Source organism: Hyaena hyaena, unplaced genomic scaffold (assembly GCF_003009895.1).
Source record: "Hyaena hyaena isolate Hyena2069 unplaced genomic scaffold, ASM300989v1 scaffold_20, whole genome shotgun sequence".
Classification (NCBI taxonomy): domain Eukaryota; kingdom Metazoa; phylum Chordata; class Mammalia; order Carnivora; family Hyaenidae; genus Hyaena; species Hyaena hyaena.
The window spans coordinates 2,005,767-2,026,411 of NW_024080652.1; the positions used below are offsets into that span (position 1 = coordinate 2,005,767).

The window sequence follows — 20,645 nt, forward strand, 5'->3', positions numbered from 1 at the left end:
CTCCCTGCCCGCGCGCCTGCCGCGACCCCGCTGCCATGGTAACCGTGCCGCCCATACTGTCCCGGATGTGGCCGGCGCCAGGTTGCCCGGCCGGCCTTGCGCGTGCGCTGGGAAGCCCGCGGGCCGACTTGCAGGGCGCCCGGAGGTGCGGGGGAGGAGAGTCCCGCAGTGCTGAAGCCTCGGGAACGCGCTTAACGGTTCCAGGAGTGCGTCCCCCGCCTTCTCTAGTGGAGGCTCCGCCACAGGTCTGGGCGCTAGTCACAGAGCAGGATGCTAGTGTGTATTAGGTTATCGACAAGGCGCTTGTGCAGGCTTCTAGTTCTGGACACCTGGCATTCAGAAAATTATCCTCCCTGATCTCTATCTTAGGCTCTAGGGTTCTGATGCAGTAGCCCGAGGACAATAAAAAATAATGCGTTTGCATGGCACTCAGTGGGCATCATGACGATCGTTAGGAACATTGGGCTCCCTGAGTTCATTTAAATTATTATTAGCAAGTATGATTTGTTCTAGCTCCTTTATACAGGTGTCTGAGGGCACCTACTCTGTCCCCTCACCCCCGCTTTATTTTTCTAGCCATCTGACATTTATCATCTACAAGCGCATTCCATGTCTAGAATGTAAGCTGTCTGGGGCAGGGGCTTGGTTTTGTCCATAGCCTTTTCTCCATCCCTTGGAAGAGGGTCTGCCACAGAGCAGGTTCTCACTATGTATTTGGTGTCCGCGGAGTCCTGTAACTTTTCTCTGCTGCTGTTTCCCCAAACGTAAAGTGGAGAAAAGGGTTGTTGTGAGGATCGACTGAGTCAATATCTGTAAAGTGCGTAGAGAACAGTTGCCCATGCCAGAATGGGGGCAACGTGACCGTTTTCTTGATGTGGTGAACAAACGAATGAGTCCTCACCCACTGTAGTGTGTTGCAGCCGAAGTGCTGGCAGATTATTACTGCTTTAGTTCTGGCACCAACACATACTACAGGTTCATGGCTCTTTTCCTGGGTGTCCTCACCTGTACAACCGGGGGGAGGGGGAAGCCACTTTAAACTACCTATACACCTGTACCTCTTGCTCCACTCCTGGAGCGCCGCAGTCCCCCTGCCCTTCCTGATTCTGCTCTTCACTTACCTTCCCTCATTTCGTTACAGACGGTAACATGTCTACAAGTTTTTAATCTGCTGTTCTGAATTCTGAAAACTTGAAAGCTTTTCAAAATTCATTAGTTGGCCAAACTGTTCTGACCTGAACTCACTTGTCAACAAAAGTCTGAACTGAGGCCATTCATAGTTGCTTATTTATTCCACCTGGAGTGTATGTTAGTGTGACCGCGGAATCTTTAATGCATTATATGGTGGGCTCCATCAAACCCTACTGGGATTGTAATCTCACACACAATGTATATGTACCACGTAACTTCTCTTATGTGTGAACAATTATGAATTCTGAACCTTGTGTCCCTAAAAGTTTCAGGTAAGAAATTGTGGGCCTGTATAATCTAATATTCAACTCTGGAGCCAGAATGCCTGTGTTCAGATCCAAGCCGTGCCAGCCCACTGGCTATGGGACCTTAGAAGTTAGCCTCTCTGCACCTCCCTTTCCTCATGGGGGGGGGGGGCGGGCGGGGATGATGACAGTACCCTCCCTCCTGGAGTCAGTGCAGAAATCACCCGAGCTTCTAGTAAGTGAAGCACTGAGCACAGTGCCACTGTTAAGATGCTTTTCCCCCACAAATGCTCGATCATGCAAAGAGAGTATCCCCATTTTTACAGCGAGGAACCACAATTCGGGGAAAACTGTGCAGTTCAAACCTTTTCACCCAAGTGCGTCTAAGGGGCGGGGTGTCCTAAGTGATTACCCAGCAAAGTCCATGTTTTTAAAGTTCCTTTTTATTTTATTTCAGTACCCATAGGAATTTTCTTTCTATATCCTAATACATACCTGGTGTTTCCCCCCCAAATAGTGCTGAAACACTGACGCTACGGGAAGATGAAACTTGGTTTTATCCTGAGGGCTCAGTTAATGAGGCCAAAGGATCAGGGACTTCGCCTTCATCCTTTCCGGCACCTGCTTCCTCCACGTCTGCCCGCCCTGACTCCTGGTACCTTGGCTGGAAAGGCCACGCCTTTTCCGCCAGTAGCTTCGCTCCTTCCGCTGGAAGTCCCGCCTTCTGGCGCGATGCCCGCCGGGCGCTCGGGCACGTACCACCAAGCGTCCCTGTGAGGGTGATGGGCCGGAGCCACCGGTTTGCGGCCGGCCTGTCTCAGTGCTTCTCAGCTTGAGCTTTTTCCCCAGGAGTGGACCCTCGGGGCTGCCGGGTGGCCTTCCGAGGACGTTCACGGTTTTCCCCGGCCGCCGACCCTGCGCTCGCCCCCTGCAGACCCGGCAAGTGGCGCGGCCCGGGGCGGGGCCCGAGGCGGCGGGGAGGGCGGACGCGGAGCCGCCGAGGCGCGCTCTCGGGGAGGGGTGGCGGACCACCGGAGTCGGGACGAGGAGCTAGGTGTCCTGGTGCTCCCTGGAGCCAGCCGGACCGCGGCCGCCGCCTAGTGCCCCCTCTGGGCCCTTCGGGCGGCCGGGGCCCGACGCAGATGCGCAGTCCTCAGGGAGGGCTCCCATCTCAGGGACCAAGCCTCACTGGGGACGGACAAACAGACCCACTCCCGGCTGCGAGAGAGCCCTCCCTGACCGCGTGACCGACGGGCTCCCTGTCCCCTCCCAGGCGGGACACGCAGGTGCACACGCTGGCGGGAGAGACGGACCCGGCACGGCGCGCCTTCTGCCCTGCACTCTGCTGGCTGCGGGGTTGTCCGATGCAGACCTGCTGACCCCTGGCTAGACGCTCTTCCCCTGTCCGCGCGCCTCGCGCCAAAAGGCCCGCACCCCAGACTGGCCCAAGCGCTGTTGGGGTGAGCATCAGCTGTTCCCCTCCCACCAGAGTTCGGGGTGGCAAGCTCTGAGCTCCTGAGACCTCGTGGTTTACAGCAGACTCCTTTCCAGCCGGGGCGGCCAGAACTCAGGGCCCTGCTAGCTCTGGACCACCTCCCAGTATCACCCAGGCTGAGGGTTAGCATTCCCCCCGCCCCCCTCGGCCGCACTCCCTCCGAGGATTGTGGTCCTGCAACCCCTGGCCTGCGGTGGAAGTTCTGGGGCCTGAGCGGACACCGGGGCTGCCTGTGACTAGGGTTGGGGGTGCCTGGCCCTGGCCTTTTCTTTGCAGGCGTCTCCAGCCTAATCATGGACCCAGAGTGCTCCCAACTCCTCCCGGCTCTCTGTTCTGTCCTGGCCGACCCCAGGCAGCCTGTGGCAGATGACACCTGTTTGGAGAAGCTGCTTGACTGGTTTAAAACCATCACTGAAACCGGTAAGTGGAGGGTGCTGCCGTCGTCTGTCCGCTCAGAGGCCGGAGGGTGCATGGGACTCCCCTGCCCAGGGAAAGGGTTGCCCATTGGGTTCCCTTCCTTCACAACCTGGAGACTGATTCCCCTTGGCGAGTTGGGGACACATCCAGTTGAAGCTTGAGTGAATGAGTAGGAGAACTTGATCCTGACGTTGTTAAGCTGCTTCCAGCTCTGATTCAGGCATCCTCTTGTCCAGTTCACGCCAGGTGGCTGCAGGGGGCATGGACAGACTTAGTCTGTTGTCATTGCACTTACTTTTTTAGGAAATAGTCTTTTCTTATCATAAAATTAATACACATCCTTTAAACTTTGAGAGACACAAAGCCATAAAGAGGAAAATTAAACAACCATCAACTTTTTAATTTCCTTCCGGCCTTTGTCCCTAACCATACTACAGCTGCGTTTTTCTTCTTTCTTTTTCTTTAATTTTTAAAGTTTATTTTTGGGAGAGAGAGAGGGAGCAACCGGGAGAGGGGCAGAAAGAGGGAGACGCAGACCCAGTATGGGGCTCAAAACCAAAACCGCGAGATCATGACCCGAGCTAAAGGTGACACTTAACCGACTGAGCCACCCAGGTGCCTCCAGCTGCATTTTTCTTGTAAAAATGAAGCGACACCATAAAGTTCGGTGTCTTGCCTTTTCTCTGTTAAGCATTAGAGTGGGTATTTTCTCTGTGAAACACACTGACTTTATCGTGTGGCATTAATTGTGTGAATGGACCATAATGGGTATAATCACACCAGTGTTACTAGGGTTTGTGTTTCTGATGATCCTTATCGGAAATAATGCCCTAATGGCAGATGTTTGATCTCCTGGCTGGTAATTGCCTTAGGGTAGATCCCATACCATTAATTTCTGCTATTTGTTAATTTGTCTTACCCTGCACTTTTACTCTCTTCCGAGTTAAATATCTAAATCTTTCTTGTTTTCTAATATATGCACCCAAGGCTACACCCTTTTCTGAAAGCATCATTTTAGCTGTGTCCTTTAAATTACTTTTGCTGTAATTTATCTCCAGATATTTCATACTTTTTACCAAGATCTTTTTTCTTCAAGGGCAAATGATTTAGAAGAGTTCATCATTTAGATTTACAAAATGGATTTTTTTCAGTGTTTTTATTATTGATTTCTAATTTATTTCATTGGACTTGGAAAATATTCACGTTTTGATTCCTTTGTATCTGTCAAGGATTTTGTCGCAGCAGAGTACCCCGTTTTCACAAATGCTCTCTATGTTCTGCTATATGCTGCCGTTTGTGTTATTTGTAGAGTCCTCATTGTGACCTAGTTTGTAGTCAGATTTTCAAAATTACTTTCAGACAGGTTTCTGTATTTTTTATTATAATTTTTAAAAAAAAATTTAGAGAGACAGCACGAGTTGGGGAGAAGGACCTAGGGGGAGAATCTTAAGGAGGATCCACACTCAGTGAGGGAGCCCAACCTGGGATTCAACCCTACAACTCTGGGATTGTGACCTGAGTGGGACACTCAGCTGACTGAGACCCTAGACAGGTTTCTTCGAGGTATAATTTACGTACGGTGGAATTGACCCAAAGTGTGTAATTGATTGGCTTTTAGTAAAGCCACGCACAGGCTCATTGCCACGGTGTAAAGCTTGGTGCCCAGTAGCAGTTCACCTGCCCCCCCCGCCCCGCCCCCAGCCTGTGCTCTGTGGTCCTTAGGGCTCCACACGGTGAGAGAACTGTGTCCACACTCGCTCCTGATTCAGGTTTACGTTGTGCAGTCCTGCTGTCCTCTTGCTCATCGGTTTTCTTGGTTGTTTCTAAGTGAGAGATGAAGACCCTGCCCCAAGATGGTGGATTCAACCCTTTTCTCAATATCCTGTTCTGTTCTCCCCTTTGCACACTTTGAAGTGAGCCCGGGTAGGTGCAGGCTCTTCCTCTGCCGACCAATGACTTTTTTCCTGAAGCACCGATAACACCTTTTGCTTTAAAGTCGGGTTTGTTACATGCTCCTCTTGCTGCGGCCACGCTGCAGAAGCAAGCCCTTGGCAGAGCACCTGCGGCGCCAGAAGCCCGGCCTTTGTGCGCCAAAGGCTGTGCTACTTCCTGGCTTCTCGGAGACGCTGTGCTGCCGGCTTGGGTGTCAGCTGCAGGTGAGCAACTCTTTTAACAGACTGTCTGCTTCATCTGTGGAGCTTACTGTTATCTTGGGGTCTGTGTTCTTTCGTTTTTTAAAAGATCACCAGGCCTTGTCTTTGTTTCTTTTTCCTCCTTTTCTGCCCTCCATTGGATTGATAAAGCTTTTGTTTTTAAATGTTTTCTTTTTCTGGTTTGGAAGTTATGCATTCCACTCTTGATTTTAGTGGTCACCCTTACACACAGACTGGATATAAAAAGTCAGAGGTAACTAGAATCTGTCTCTCCTGTTCCGACAGCGCAGGGACCTCAGGGCACTTTAACTCCAGCCAAGCCTGGTCCTCTCTTCTTTTGTTGTCTCCTCTTCTGACTCCCATCTTGTTTTACAACAGTAAAACCTTTTACTTTTTTTTTTTTTTTTTTAAGTTTAAATCCAAGTTAGTTAGCATACGGTGTAATGATAATTTCAGAAATAGAATTCAGTGACTCATCAGTTACACGTAACACCCAGTGCTCATCCCAGCTAGTGCCCTCCATTTAGCCCATTGCCCATCCAACTCACCTTCAGCAACCCTCAGTTTGTTCTCTATATTTAAGAGGATTCTCTTTTCTCCACCTCCTCGCCAGCATCTGTCGTTGCCTGAGTTGTTTATTTTAGCCATTCTGACAGGGGTGAGTTGGTAACTCATTGTGATATTGATTTGTATTTCCCTGATGATGAGTGATGTTGAGCATTTTTTCATGTGTCTGTTAGCCATCTGGGTGTCTTCTTTGAAAAGTGTCTATTCATATCTTTTGCCCATTTCTTCACTGGATTATTTTCATTTTGGGGTATTGAGTTTGATAAATGCTGTATAGATTTTGAATACTAACCATTTATCCAGTGTGTCCTTTGCAAATATCTTCTCCCATTTTGTTGGTTGCCTTTTAGTTTTGCTGATTGTTTCCTTCGCTGTACAGAAGCTCTTTATCTTGATGGGGTCCCAGGAGTTCTGTTTTTGCTTTTGTGTCTTGCTTCCGGAGATGTCTTGAGTAAGAAGTTGCTATGGCCGAGGTCAAAGAGATTGTTGCTTGTTTTCCCCTCTAGGATTTTGATGGCTTCCTGTCTTCCATTTAGGTCTTTCATCTGTCTTGAGTTTGTATATTGTGTAAGAAAGCGGTCCAGGTTCATTTTTCTGCATGTCACTGTCCAGTTTTCTTAGCACCATTTGCTGAAGAGACTGTCTTTTTTCTATTGGATACTCTTTCCTGCTGTGTCTAAGATAAGTTGGACATACGTTTGTGGGTCTATTTCTGGGTTCTCTATTCTGTTCCATTGATCTCTGTGTCTGTTCTTGTGCCACTACCATACTGTCTGATTATTGATTATTACAGCTTTGTAATACAGCTGGAAGTCCAGGATTGTGATGCTACAGCTGTGGTTTTCTTTCTCAGAATTGCTATTCAGGGTCTTTTCTAGTTCCATACAGATTTTAGGGTTATTTGGTCTAACTCTGTGAAGAATGCTGGTGTTATTTTGATAGGGATTACACTGAATGTGTAGATTGCTTTGGGTAGTACCGATACTTTAACAATGTTTGTTCTTCCAATCCATGAGCATGGAATGTTTTCCCATTGTTTTGTATCTTCTCAGTTTCTTTCATAAGCTTCCTATAGTTTTCAGTGTATAGATTTTTCACCTCTTTGATTAGGTTATTCCTAGGTATTTTATGGTTTTTGGAGCAATTGTAAATGGGATCAATTCCTTGATTTTCTGCTGCTTCATTATTGGTGTATAGAAATGCAACCATATTTCTGTGCATTCATTTTACATCCTGCAACTTTGCTGAATTCATGGATCAGTTCTAGCTGTTTTTAGGTGGAATCTTTTGGGCTTTCCCTATAGGGGATCATGTTGTCGGCAAAGAGTTGAAAGTTTGACCTCGTCATTGCCGATTTGGATGCCTTTTATTTCTTTGTGTTGTCTAATTGCTGAGGTTAAGACGTCCAATAATATGTTGAATAACTGTGGCGAGAGTGGACATCCTTGTCATGTTCCTGACCTTAGAGGGAAAGCTCTCAGTTTTTCTCCATTGAGGATGATATTAGCAGTAGGTCTTTAATATATGACCTTTGATCTTGAGGTAGGATTCTTCTTTCCCTGTTTTCTTGAGGGTTTTTATCAAGAAAGGATGCTGTATTTTGTCAAAAGCTTTTTCAGCATCAATTGAGGGGATCATGTGGTTCTTAACCTTTCTTTTGTTAATGTGATATGTCACATTGATTGATTTGCAGATATTGAACCAGCCTTGCATTCCAGTTAATAAATCCCACTTGATTGTGATGGATAATTCTTTTTTTTAAATAGTTTATTGTCAAGTTGGTTTCCATATAACACCCAGTGCTCATCCTGAATAATTCTTTTAATGTATTGTTGGATCCAGTTTGTTAGTATCTTGAGATATTTTTACATCCATGTACATCAGGGAAATTGGTCTGTAGTTCTCCTTTTTAGTGGGGTCTTTGTTGGGTTTTGGAATCGAGGTACTGCTGGCCTCATAAAATGAGTTTAGAAGTTTCCCTTCCATTTCTGTTTTTTGGAACAGCTTCAAAAGAATAGGCGTTAACTCTTCTTTTTTTCATATTTTTTAAAATGTTTTTTATTTATTTCTGAGAGAGAGACAGCGTGAACAGGGGAGGGTCAGAGAGAGAGGGAGACACAGAATCCAAAACAGGCTCCAGGCTCTGAGCTGGCTGTCAGCACAGAGCCCGGCGCGGGGCTCGAACCCATGAACTGTAAGATCATGACCTGAGCCGAAGTCGGACGTTTAACTGACTGAGCCACCCAGGTGCCCCGACTCTTCTTTAAATGTTTGTTAGAATTCCCCTGGACTCTAGTCTGTTGGGGGATTTTTGATTACTGATTCAATTTCTTTACTGGTTACAGTAAATTTCTGTAAGATTTCTATATCTTGTTGCAGTTCTGGTAGTTTATATGTTTCTAGGAATTTGTCCATTTTTTCCACATTGCCCAATTTGTTGGCATACAATTGTTCATAATATTCTATTATTATTTATATTTCTGTGGTGTTGGTTGTGATCACTCCTGTTTCATTCACGGTTTTATTTATTTGGGTCCTTTTCTTTTTCATTGTGATCAATCTGGCTAGGGGTTTATCAATTTGTTAATTCTTTCAAAGAGCCAGCTCCAAGTTTCATTGATCTGTTCTACTGTGTTTTGTTTTGTTTTTTAATTTCTATATCATTGATTTCTGCTCTGATCAGTATTTCTCTTCTGCTGGTTTGGGGCTTTGTTCGCTCTTCTTTTTCTAGCTCTTCCAGGTAGAAGGATAGGTTGTATATTTGATACCTTTCTTCCTTCTTTAGGAATGCCTGAATTGCTATATACTTCCCTCTTTTGACCGTGTTTGCTGCATCCCAAAGGTTTTGGGCTCCGATATTTTCATTTTCATTGGCTTCTGTGTACTTTTTAATTTCCTCTGTAATCTCTTGGTTAACCTGTTCATTCTTCAGTGGGATTTTTTTTAAATGTTTATTTCTGAGAGACAGAGAGATAGTGTGAGCAGGGGAGGGTCAGAGAGAGAGGTTGATACAGAATCTGAAGCAGGCTCCAAGCTCTGAGCTAGCTGTCAGCACAGAGCCTGACGCAGGGCTCGAACCCATGAACCATGAGATCATGACCTGAGCCGAAGTTGGACACTTAACCAACTGCACCCCTAGTGGGATGTTCTTTAATCTACCAAGTATTCATGGTCTTTGCCAGATTTTTCTTGTGGTTGATTTTGAGTATTCATAGCGTTGTGATCTGAAAGTATGTGAGGTGTGACCTTGATCTTTTTTGTACCTGTTGAGGGTTGATTTGTGTCCCACTGTGTGATCTGTTCTGGAGAATGTTCCATGTGCACTCAAGAAGAATGTATTCTGCTGCTTTAGGATGAAATGTTCTGAATATATCTGCTAAGCCCATTCCAGTCTGGTGTGTCATTCAAAGCCATTGCTTCCTTGTTGATTTTCTACTTAGGTATCTGTCCATTGCTGGAAGTGGGGTATTGAAGTTCCCTGCTAGTATAGTATTACTATCAATGAATTGCTGTATGTTTGTGATTAATTGATTTACATATTTGGGCGCTCCTTGTTGGGGGCATATTTACAATTGCTAGGTCTTCTTGGTGGATAGACACCTTTGTTATGATATAATGCCCTTTCTCATCTCTTATTACATCTTTCTCGTACAGTTGTGTCTGTCTGATAGAGTGTGGGTCCTCCAGCCTTCTTTTGGTGATCATGATAGATGGTTCTGCAGCCCTTTTAAAGTCAGTGCTTTTTAGATTTACCCAGGTGTTTACTGGCTTCTTTGATTTGTCCTTCTCTGTTCTGCACCCTCTTCTTTTTCCTTTTTACTGAACCACGTTCTTTGCGAGTTATGTCATCAAGGGCCTCCCAGTGGGAAACTTCCACCCTGTGCCCCAGTTCTCCTTCTCCCGCCTTGACACTTCTGAACAGCATGTGGCTGAGTAGCCAGCTCCGATGCCTCTTCGCGGTCCTCCCTCACATAGAGTGCTCTCGGTTTAAGGCAAAAGTATCCATTTGAGAAGTAAAGACAGTCTTCTGCTTTAATTTGCATTCCTTCTTGTACCCAACAAGATAGAGCGCCCTTGGGTTTGCTGGCCGTTTGTGTTTCCTGTCCTCACTGCTCACGTGATGGGGGTGATACTCGCCAGTATGTGGCCTCTTACTGTGTTGACGCGATGACTCCATTGTCACGGTTGTTGCACGTATCTCCCCACCCCCCCCGCGATGACCGAATCCAGCTGCGGGAGAGGAGTCTGGGGGGTTGCCCAGGGAAGGTTGATCGCTGGGCCTCAGTGACACTCCGTGCGGCCGGGTCTGCTGCAGGGTCCAGCCTGCTGTTGGTACAGGAGAACCCCTGCCTGGTGACGCTGCTATGCCACGTGCTAAAGCCCCAGGACCTGAGTCCTCGAGTCCTCGCCTTCTCACTGCGCCTGGCGGGTGTGCTTGCAGCTCATGAAGATTGTTTCCAGTACCTGCAGGTGAGCCTGGGACCTCCCACTGAGCAGCCCACTGAGAAGGACACGGCTTTCTTCTCATGCACGCGCACGCAGCAGGGCGGCTGTCTCGACCCCTGGGTCTCCGAGACGTGGCTTGCCCTGTGTTTTGACTTGCACCGCAGGGTTTTTATTCCTGAGTGTAATCCTTCTTTTGAAAAGCTTTTGGAATGACGGGGTGAAAGGGTAGAGTTTTTGAGATAAGACAGAGCTGGGGTTGAATCGGCTCTGACACTTGCCCTCTGCACGGACTTGGCCGTGAGCCCTCTGGGCCTCAGTGTCTTCCTGTGACAGGAGAGCTGTACATGTCACATAGACGGTCACGCGGCTTAACCGAGACCATTCGTCCAGCACTTAGTCCTCTTGGACAGATGGGTGAGGGCCTAGTGAGAATCTCTACCTAGTGATAAGGCAGGGGGCTTGGGGAGCCCCTCCCCCCCAGCTGTGCACCCGACAGCTCTTCACACCATTCGACGGGCACGGATTCGTTGCACGGTGCCTGACATAAGCCTGGCCAGCCCTGCGACGGCATCTCTTGGCTCCTGGACCTCACGGCTCGGGTGGAGGCTCACCATTCCTCTCTGGCACAGTGTGTGAAGAGCCCTGGGAAGGCCACGCTGTGCTGGAGTCGCCTGATGAGGGGACAGCAGTGGGGACGGGATGTGTCCTCCCAGTAACCCTGGGTGCCATTCCCGGACGCTGCTCGGTTGGGCGGTGCAGTCCCTTGAGCAGTGCAGCCGGCACCAGCCTGCTGTGGGACCCATGCCGCTGAAGGGTTTGGGGCCTGACTGCTTGCTGCCCTCGTGTCGCGTGTGGATCAACCCTCATGTGCCCACAGAACCTGCAGCTTATCCGCCTCTTCGGGGTTTGCAGAACCATGTTCATTTATCCTAGGAGCTCTGGCCAGTGAGCAGCTCGGCACTCTTTACCTTTGTTTCCTAGATGAGGAAACCACGGAGGCTTCATGTAAGAACCCGCAGGAGCCGCGGGGCTCCCCCTAGAACCTGGGGAGTCCGCTGCCGGCAGTGAGCAGACCTGAGGGGCCTGGGCCGGGTGCAGGCTCGCAGTCAGCAGGGAGAGGCTGCTCTTCTGTCTTCTGGGCCCGTGCTGGGCTGGCCTCCTGTCCCTTTCTTGGCTGCCCCTTCACAGCCCCACAGGCTTGTCAGCCCACTGCCCAGCCGGGGACAGTATCTAGGCAGGGGACCTGCAGACCGACTACTCAAGGGAGGGGCTGCTGGAGTCCTTGTTCCCACTCACTGGCTAGCAGCTGCCCTGGGGAGGGGCTGTAACCTGAGGAGGAGCCCCCTTGGGTGACAGCATTCTGCTGGCAGTGGCTGAGCAGGATGCCCAGTGGCCCAGGCAGGGCGCAGGCTCTGACCACGTGTCTCCTGTGGGCCTAGGAGAGGCTCAGGGTGAATGATCGCACTCGTGAGCAACGCCGGCAGCTTCGGGGCTTCCTGCACGTTGTGCTAAAACCCAGGAGTGAACGAGAACATAATGCCTGTGGCAGGAAGGCCACCATATGTGTTCCTAAGCCACTGCCAGCTTGGGAAGTGGGTGTCAGCTTTCTGGGAGCAGTGGGCTTGCGGCTGGGTTGTGAAGGGTTTGAACAGGTGCGGGGAAGCAGGGCAGGTCTGACAGAGGTGTGCCAGGGCATCTGGGATGGGGGGCACCTGGAGGAGGGCGGCTGCCTTGGTGGACCCTACATGCCAAGCTCAGGAGTTCAGTAGTCTGTGGAGGCCGTTGAGGCTCTGTGAGCACAATGTCATGGTCAGAGGCGGAAGTTCAGAGATGGAGTTCATGGTCCTGTTCTTCGGGGGGAGCATTTCTGAAGTAAACTGACAGGAGTGATAGACCTTCATTTACAACCCAGACCTTCTGGTGTCCTGGAAGGCAGATCTGGCGGCGCTGGGGCTGGTGTGGCTGCTCTGGTGGCCACCTGTCACTTCCCAGAAGCCTGGATGCCCGGGTTGGGGGGCTCTTTGTGTGACATTGAGTGAGAGAGCCCCCTGGACAAGTGCCTTGACTAGCCCTAAAGATAGAAAAGCCATTTCCCATGTACCCATCTGCTGGGAACGCGCCCAGGTCACCACTTCCTTCTCCGCTTTCCAGCAGGGGGAGTTGCTGCCCAGCCTCTTTGGGGAGGCAGGACCCCTGGGAGGAGCCGCCTGGGCTGCCCCCACCGTGCGCAGTGGCTGGATCCAGGGCCTGCGCTCCCTGGTGCGGCACCCCAGTTCCCTGCGCTTCCTGGCCCACTGTGGTGAGTCCCCTGCCTGCTCCTCCTTCATGCGCCAGAGAGATCGCTGCAGCTTGCCGGGCCACGTGGGGTAACCGGGTGGGGGGTGGTTAGAGACCCCTCGAGGTCCCCGCCACGTGCTTCAGCTTGCAGGTCAGACCAGCAGGTAGGATGACTTTGAATCTCACTAGAATCCAAAGCTTCCTTCCAAGAGTCGAGAACTGCTTACGTCCATTCCTGTTCCTCTGCCTCTAAGCGGAGGGGAGGCGGGGGCCCTGGCGGTGCCCCCTGTGGCTTACAGTGTTCATTCACACTCTTTCCCTGAGGCTCCCAAGTGTGGCAGTTAAAGCCGCTTTGGATTCCGTTCCATCTGAACCCCGTTTTCTTCTCTCCCTGCCCCTGTCCCCAACCCCAGGTGCCGTTGACACCATCTTCTCCCTGCAGGGAGACTCCAGCCTGTTTGTGGCCTCGGCAGCCGGGCAGCTTCTGGTGCACATCCTGGGCTTGTCTATGCAGGGCTCGGCTGAGGGACACCCCAGCCTGCCACCAGCTGATTGGCCGGCATGTGCCCAGAAGATCGTGGGTCACATCGAGGAGTCCTTGCGTTCCGCGGCCACCCCGCAGATCGCACAGGCTCTAAATGTCCTGACCACCACGTTCGGGCACTGCCATGACCCTTGGACGCAAGTCCTGTGGGTGCGGCTGAGTCCCCTTGTGGCCTGTCTGCTCGAGAAAGACCCCGTCCCCGCTGCACACTCGCTCGTGGATCTCCTCCTCAGCGTGGCCCGGTCAGTCCTCTGGGCTGCAGCTGGGAGTGGGCAGGACTTAGGGGCGCTTGTTTCCCTCGGGAAGCCTTAGGGTGGCTGTCACACCTGAGGCCACCGCCTGGGCCAGAGGGAACAGCAGATGAGGTCTGAAAGCCCACACATCTGGGAAGGTTCCATCTCAGCTGGGCATGCGTGGCCCCAGGGCTATGGCAGTCCCACTGGACACTGCACAGGCTTTGGGGGGCAGGACAAAGAAATCACCTTCTTTCTGGGGTTTTCTGCAGGTCTCCTGTGCTGAGTTCTTCCAGCTGTGGTCTGTGGGAAACTTTGGCACAGACTCTGAGCCGCCTGAGCCCCACCCAAGCAGGGCCGTTGGCTCTGGGGATCCTGAAACTGCAGGAGTGGTAAGGATTGGGGGTTATTTTATGCAAGGACAGGCCATGGCTGAGGGCCAGGGGGCTTCCAGGGAGCTCTGAGAGCAGGGAAGAACCAGAGGTGGCCAGAGGCAGTGTAGTCGGGCAGGATTTCAGGCATCGCAGAGGCAGTGCCATAGGCTGCGGCTTCCTGCATGCTGTACAGACAGAATTATTTCAGACTAAAGCTTTGTAGGCTCCCCAGAGATAGAGCAGACTCTCGGAGTTGCTCTGCCCATACACAGGCTAGGTTCGTACCCCAGGTCCTCTCACTCTGCTGCCCTCTGCTTCCCTCCCCTCCCCAGCGACCCTAGCTTGTAGATCCTGGACTGCGTGGTGTGTGTGTCACTGGGGCGGCTACTAGGGGCCCTGGGACAGTAGCGGGGAGCCAAGAGGCCTGAGTGGCTGGACGGTTTGCTGCAGGAAAGGGAAGGACGCGTGGGTCCAGAGACTGAAAGAACAAGGAGATCGTTGCAGGCACATGAGAGGTGGTCGTGTTGGCCCAGGTTGGGGGTAAAGGTCGCCTCAGGACCGACTCCCCAGCGGGTCTGGGTGTCTGACATGGGCCTGGCTCCAGGCTCTCTCGGCTCTCCAGGTGTTCAGGAAGAGGTAGTGTAGAGGGGTGGGGGCAGACAGCTGGCCCCGGGGGGGTTCTGTGCTAGTGTAGCCCCCCACCCCACCCTGAGCCTGAGGACCCCAGAGATGGAATGGCAGGGGCTTCCCCGGGATGTGGGCCCTCCTGTTCCCCTGGCCCCAAGTGGGCACTGTCCACTGCAGCACGTGTGACCAGGCCCTCACAGGGCTGTTCCTGAGGCCTGGGGTAGTGCTCCTGTGGAGTCCGACATTGGCAGCCTGCGTGCTGGTCAAAGAAGCTGTTTCTCCAGGAAGCGTCCAGAACTCCATCACAGCCTATTTGTCCCAGACTTACTGGGGACGTTAGGGGGGCCGCTGGCTCACCTGGGGTTGGGAAGTAGCACTCACCGTGTCCTCTGTGTTCAGCCCCCAGGCGCTGAGGGCCCAGGCCTTTGCTGTCCTTCTCCAGCCCCTGGCCTGTGTCCTTGAAGCCACTGCTCCGGTCATTGGACTCCCAAGTACGCTGCTTCCTGCAGGTGGACCAGTGCAGGAGGGTGGCCCCGGGGTCCTGCGCGTGTCTGTGGTGTGGGGTCAGCGAGTGTTGGAGTGGAGGCTGTTGTCACACGTGGCTGCCGCTCTTCTCATGTCCCTGCCCTGGGATTGGTGGGGTAGCCTCCCCACAGTAGGCGTCAGCTTGCGTGGCCCCAGAGCAGCTGGGTGGTTACTGCGCCGTGTGGTGGTTCCCAACCCAGAATGGGCACATGGCTGACCCTTGTCCCCTGGACGCTTCTGGATTCTGTGACCAGGGCGGAGCAGGTGCCCTACCTTTAGCCTTGCTTCAGCCACACGGCATGTTGAGGATTAGTGAGGGGGACCCAGGGGTGCCTGGTGGCCCCATGTCGAGCACAGGGACGAGCATCCTGAGTGGTGGGATTGGCCCAGGAGCGGGCTAAGGGGAGAGCTGGGCTTGATTGCTCGGGAGCCCTGCGGACGGGCTCAGAGCCCAGGTCTGCCAGCCCATGTCACCCACTGGGTGTGTCACCCACTGGCAAGCTCTGGTCTTGGTCTCCAGTGCGGGGTGGCAGCCACAGAGCCCGCGGTGGCCACGTGGGAGGCGCCACTGACGGAGCGCTGCTTCTGGCTTGGCCTCCAGGCTCACCAGATGGCACTGCTGGTGCGTCGCTGACGGCGGACTCGCTCCTCCCCTCCAGGGCGGCCTGCGTGGGTCTCCTGTGCCGGACGCTGGCCCACCTGGAGCTGCTGCAGCCACTGGTAAGTGTGGCCCTGGCCTGTGCCCACAGCAGCAGCAGGCCTCCACCTGCACTGACTCTCCCTCTCTCCCAGCCCCAGCGCCCCTCTCCCTGGCCTCAGGCGCCCCTGCTCGGCGCCGCAGTGACCGTACTGCGGCTCTGCGATGGTTCGGCAACCCCCACGTCTGATGCGGGGCGCCACCTCTGTGCGTTCCTGGTGGGCTGCGTGCGGGTCCAGCGAGCGGCCCTCGATTTCCTGGGGACACTATCTCAGGGGGCAGGTGAGCAAGCGTGCCCCTCAGGCCCCATCTACCTGCTGTTCAGCTACGCCTGGGGCTGCCGTCCTGCGTCTCCTCTAGCACACAGGCAGCCTTGGCCGATGGTGGGTTCTGCGCCTGCTTCCTGGCGCTGACACTTGATGCTGCTGGGGCCCCTGGAGGGAAGGTCGTGCTTCATCCTTGTCTTTCCCAGGGCCCCGGGAGCTGGTGACACAGGTGTTCGCTGTTCTCCTGGAATATCTCACAAGCCCAGACTCCAGCCCCACGGTACAGGCACAGGGTGTGGGGGGAGGGGGAGGCGCGCGGGGAGTGGGGAGAGGCGCGTGGGGAGGGGGAGGTGCGTGGGGAGGGGGGCAGGCACGCGAGGAGGGGGAGGCGCGCAGGAGGACCCCTGCAGGCCTCACAGGACAGGGCCTTCTGTGGGGCCAGAGTCGCTGCGTGAAGTGAGTTTGGAGGGCCGGCAGCGGCACAGGGCCCAGCCCAGTGAGGACCAGCGGTGAGGGCTGAGCGCCGGGGAGGCCAGGCCGCGGAAAGCAGAGCTCTCTGTGCGAGAAGGAAGCTGGAGCCAGGTGGCCCTCCACTTGGGATCTAAACTGCAGGGTTTTCTGCCTCCAGGGTGGTGGGTGGGGCTCGGGTGGCAAGAGTTATGCCACCTGCTACCAGGCGAGCAGTTTGGGACAGAGGCCTGGCGAGTTCCCAGGGCTTTGAGGAGGGGGCCTTGGAGAGTTTCCAGGTCTTGGTGTGGAAGCCCCATCTCCCCAGCAGCAGGGCGTCCTGCCCCTAGCAGCCACCCCCGCCTCTTGTGAGCCGGGATGCCCCTTCTGCCTCTGCCTCGGGCTGCCGCCTTGGAGAGTGAAACCTGGTGCTGCCTTCTTCCTGAACCTGGGGTCCCACCTTGTACCCCAGAGCAGGGGCAGGGGCACAGTGAGGGCAGAGGGGCAGGCAGGCCAGCTTGTCCCTCACCGCCCTGGCCCTGTGGCCCTGCTTTGCCTGCTCCAGGTTCTGAAGAAGGCTTTCCAGGCCACATTCCGGTGGCTCCAGAGCTCACCTGAGCCCCTTGGTGGCGGTGATTTGGAGCCCCATGCCCAGCTCTTCCTGAGAGGTAGCCCTGGCCCTGCCTGGGGAGACTGGAGGGGTTGTGGTGGGGATGGGGGCAGGGTAAGTCTGAGGTGACCCTCCTGCTGCAGAACTGCTCCCTGTGCTGCCTAAGCGCCTGTGCAGCCCCTGTTGGGAGGTGAGGGACTCCAGCCTTGAGTTCCTGACCCAGATGACCCGGCGCTGGGGCGGTGAGTACAGGGTACGCGGGGCCGGCTGTGGGAGGGCGGCCCGGCCTTAGCACACTGATTGTTTCCTGTTGGCTTTGGGAACCCAACCGCCTAGGCTGCCCTTGGGTAAGGAAGGGAGGGAGCTACAAGTTCAGCCCTGGGTCACAGCTGGTTGTGGCCCCTCGGACCCCCAGGGCAGGCCAGCTTCAGACGTGTGCTCCTCGCTTCCGAGGTACCTGAGCTCACCGAGCAGCTCCTGCGAGACCCTGAGAGTTACGTCCGCGCAAGCGCGGTGTCCGCCATGGGGCAGCTTTCCAGCCAGGGGCTGTGTGTCACCCCTGCCAGCCCCGAGCACCCAGAGGCCCAGCAGGTAGGAGGCAGTGGGCCCCGAGGCCAGTCGTTCACGTCCAGTGGTTGTCTTGATCCCCAGGGTCCAGTGGGTCGGCCACCCAGTTGCGGGTGGTCTGGGGCCAGAGTCCTATTGGGTGTGTCACCTGAATCTCTGATTCTCTTCCAAGTGCCACTGTCTCTCGGATGTGGTCACCCCCCTTAAGTACAGGAGCAAACAGAGGGCCGAGGGGAAAAGCTGTGTCAGCCCCCAGGCCTGGGGAGGTAGTCGCGGGGGTCCCTGCCTTCCCCGATGCGCGTTAGCAGGGCTCGGTCTTCCACACTCCCTCCCACCGCCTCTCGCTCTGTCTTTCAGAAGAGCCTGCTCGCGGAGCTCCTGCACATCCTGTCCACAGACTCGGAGGGCTTCCCCCGGAGGGCCGTCATGCAGGTCTTCACCCAGTGGCTAAGGGACAGCCACACCGACGTGGTGGCTAACACAGAGCGCTTTGTGGCCAGGGTGCTCCAGGTGGCAAGCCGGGATCTGGACTGGGAGGTCCGGTCCCAGGGCCTTGAGCTGGCGCTAGTGTTCCTGGAGCAGACGCTGGGCCAGCCCAGCTCCCACTGTCCCTATGCCGTGACCCCGCCCACGGTGGCCCCACTTAGCCCGGTGGCCCAGGCCCTGCGGCCACTCTGCCGAGTGCAGCTCTTTGAGTTTGCCTTTCGTGCCTTGTTTGACTGTGACCGACCCGTGGCTCAGAAGTCCTGTGACCTCCTCCTCTTCCTGAGGGCCAGGACTGCTTCCTACGGCGGCCTGGAGGACTCTGGGGGTGGCCCTGATGCGGCCTCCGTGGAGGCCGCCCTGCAGAGGTGGCAGTCGGGTGATCAGGGCCAGCCCCTGGGGGAGCTGGAGCCCAAGGCCGTGGTGGCTGTGCTGAGGTCTCTGGACCTGGAGGGCCTTCGAGGTGCGCTGGCCGAGAGCAGCGACCGCATGGGGAAGAGCCCTCGCTCGCTCCTGCAGGATGTGCTGGCAACGGCGGGCATCCTGGGGGAGAATGAGGCCGACTGCTACTGACACGCCAGGCGGCAGTCTCCCTCCCTTCCCCTGCGTCTCGTCCCTTCTGGAGGCCCTGCCGTCCTGAGAGCTCTGGCCTGGCCTGGCGGCACCAGGGACCTTTAGGGAGGCCAGGACCTGGTGAGACTGGCAAGGTGGGAGAGTGTGTTTTGATGTATTGTTAAAGAAAAGGCATATTTTTTACTCAAAGTAAACAGTGTTTGGCAGCACTCCTGAGTGAGCCTGCGTTTGAAGCTGCCCGGGGCAGATGCAGGTGCCAGACCTGGGGGATGGGGGGGGGTTTGCAGAAGCATCTGAGGAGGAGTTTCTCTGAGGGACAGCCGTGTGCTTCATGAGGTGCCAGTTGGGGTGGTCTCCACCGTGGACCCCACTTTGCCCCAGGGGTGCTCAGGCGTCAAAGACACGATAGCTTTTGCTGGAGAGTGTTCGGCCCTGGGTTCTGGCCCCTCGTGCTGGTGACCCCGGTTGGACCAAGGCCAGGTTCCCAGCTTCTGCACCGGGGGGATCACTGTCAGCTTGTAGTGGTCAAGAGTCTGCTGCCTCAGCTGAGCAGGCAGGGAGAGTTGAGATCCAGGCCAGGACCTGGGGGCCACACGGCTGCACTGGTCCTGGTTCTCCCATCTGCCTCCCGGCGGTAAGTGTCCTTGTGTTCTAAAGCCGCAGGCATGGTCAGAAAAGACGTTGCAAGTGAAATTTAGAAATATTTTTGACGAAATCAGAGTGAAAATACAGCTTATCAATGTCTATAGGGTGAGGCAGTGTTCAGAGGGAAGTTTAGAACATTGAATGCAGAGATTAGGAAAGAAGGAACCTCTAAAATCATTAGGTTTCTAGGTTCATACCTTAGGTAACTAGGAGAAGAAGATGAAATCTAAAGCTGGAAAATAAAAATTAGAGGGGTGCTTGGGCGGCTCAGTTGGTTAGGCTCAGGCCATGATCTTGCAGTTCATGAGTTTGAGCCTCATGTCGGGCTCTGTGCTGACAGCTCAGAGCCTGGAGCCTGCTTCCAATTCTGTCTCCCTCTCTCTCTCTGCCTCTCCTGCGCCTGTTTTCTCTCTGTCTCTCAAAAATAAACATTTAAAGCAGTTTTTAATAAATAAAAATTAAAACCAAAAACAGTTAAAATTTAAAATGAAATCAAAAGAGAAAGTCATTTAAGCCAAAAACTGATTTGAAGAGATCAATAAAATTGATAAGCCTCTAGCTAGACTGATTTAAAAAAACAGGGAGGATACAAATCACGAGCACCAGAAATGAAAGGGAACCTCCCTGCAGATCCCATGGAGACTGAGAAACTAAAGGAATAATAGTAAAGGAATACTGTGTACAGCTTTAGGCCCATAGATTTGATGACCTGGCTGAGACGGACCAATTCCTTGAAAAATAATTTGCCAAAACTCACACAAGAATAAATAGATAATTTAAATAAACCTTCAGTTAAGGAAATGGAGTCGATAATTCACAACTTTCCCAAACAAAGCCCCAGGCCCAGACGGGTGCGTGGGTGACTCCACCAGACACTTGAAATCATTCCCTGCGACCTCTCCTGAGGGCGGAGGCAGAGGGAGCACTTCCTCCTTGTTCTACGAGACCAGTGTCACCCTGACACCCACTCCAGACGATGACAGTCCAGAACACCGGAGACCAACATCTCATGAATGTAGACGGTCGGCAGCCTCGACACACTAGCAAATGGAGTCCAACAACGTGGAAGAAGAGCTCTGCAGCAGCAGTGGGGTTCACCCAGGAGGAGGGCTGGCTTCGCAACTGCAGCTTAGCTCCTATAAGCCCGCAGGGCCACAGGGACCCACAGGCGGAAGGGGAATCGTGTGCTCATGTCAACAGATGCAGGAAAGGCATTTGTCATGCCCGGTGTTCACCCCGGAGGTGAGGGCCCCCCGCCTCTGG

General features: G+C 53.8%; 1 protein-coding gene across 4 annotated transcripts; it reads left to right on the plus strand.

Moving 5' to 3' along the window:
• The first annotated feature begins 2,425 nt into the window (after positions 1-2,425).
• Positions 2,426-18,946, plus strand: BRAT1 (BRCA1 associated ATM activator 1). 4 transcript variants are annotated; one of them, XM_039226135.1, is made up of 14 exons: positions 2,426-2,896; positions 3,208-3,351; positions 10,384-10,538; positions 12,666-12,813; positions 13,205-13,577; positions 13,841-13,960; positions 14,969-15,060; positions 15,696-15,814; positions 15,887-16,073; positions 16,264-16,337; positions 17,070-17,172; positions 17,258-17,356; positions 17,530-17,705; positions 18,039-18,946. In XM_039226135.1, the coding sequence occupies exons 2-14, from the start codon at positions 3,225-3,227 to the stop codon at positions 18,735-18,737; spliced, it is 2,472 nt and encodes an 823-aa protein (XP_039082066.1). In that variant the 5' UTR covers positions 2,426-2,896; positions 3,208-3,224; the 3' UTR covers positions 18,738-18,946. The 4 variants fall into 4 exon arrangements, with proteins under 4 accessions (XP_039082066.1, XP_039082067.1, XP_039082069.1 ...); XM_039226136.1 differs by lacking the exon at positions 12,666-12,813 and having other exon boundaries at positions 13,234-13,577; XM_039226137.1 differs by lacking the exons at positions 2,426-2,896; positions 3,208-3,351 and adding an exon at positions 11,448-11,519 and having other exon boundaries at positions 10,457-10,538.
• The last annotated feature ends 1,699 nt before the right edge of the window (positions 18,947-20,645 follow it).

Bases quoted from the DNA above. Each gene is read 5' to 3' on its own strand.
- BRAT1 (XM_039226135.1), top strand. From the start codon at position 3,225: ATGGACCCAGAGTGCTCCCAACTCCTCCCGGCTCTCTGTTCTGTCCTG. The intron at 10,539-12,665 runs GTGAGCCTGGGA...TCCGCTTTCCAG, and splicing joins ATTGTTTCCAGTACCTGCAG to CAGGGGGAGTTGCTGCCCAG. The intron at 16,338-17,069 runs GTACAGGCACAG...TGCCTGCTCCAG, and splicing joins GCCCAGACTCCAGCCCCACG to GTTCTGAAGAAGGCTTTCCA.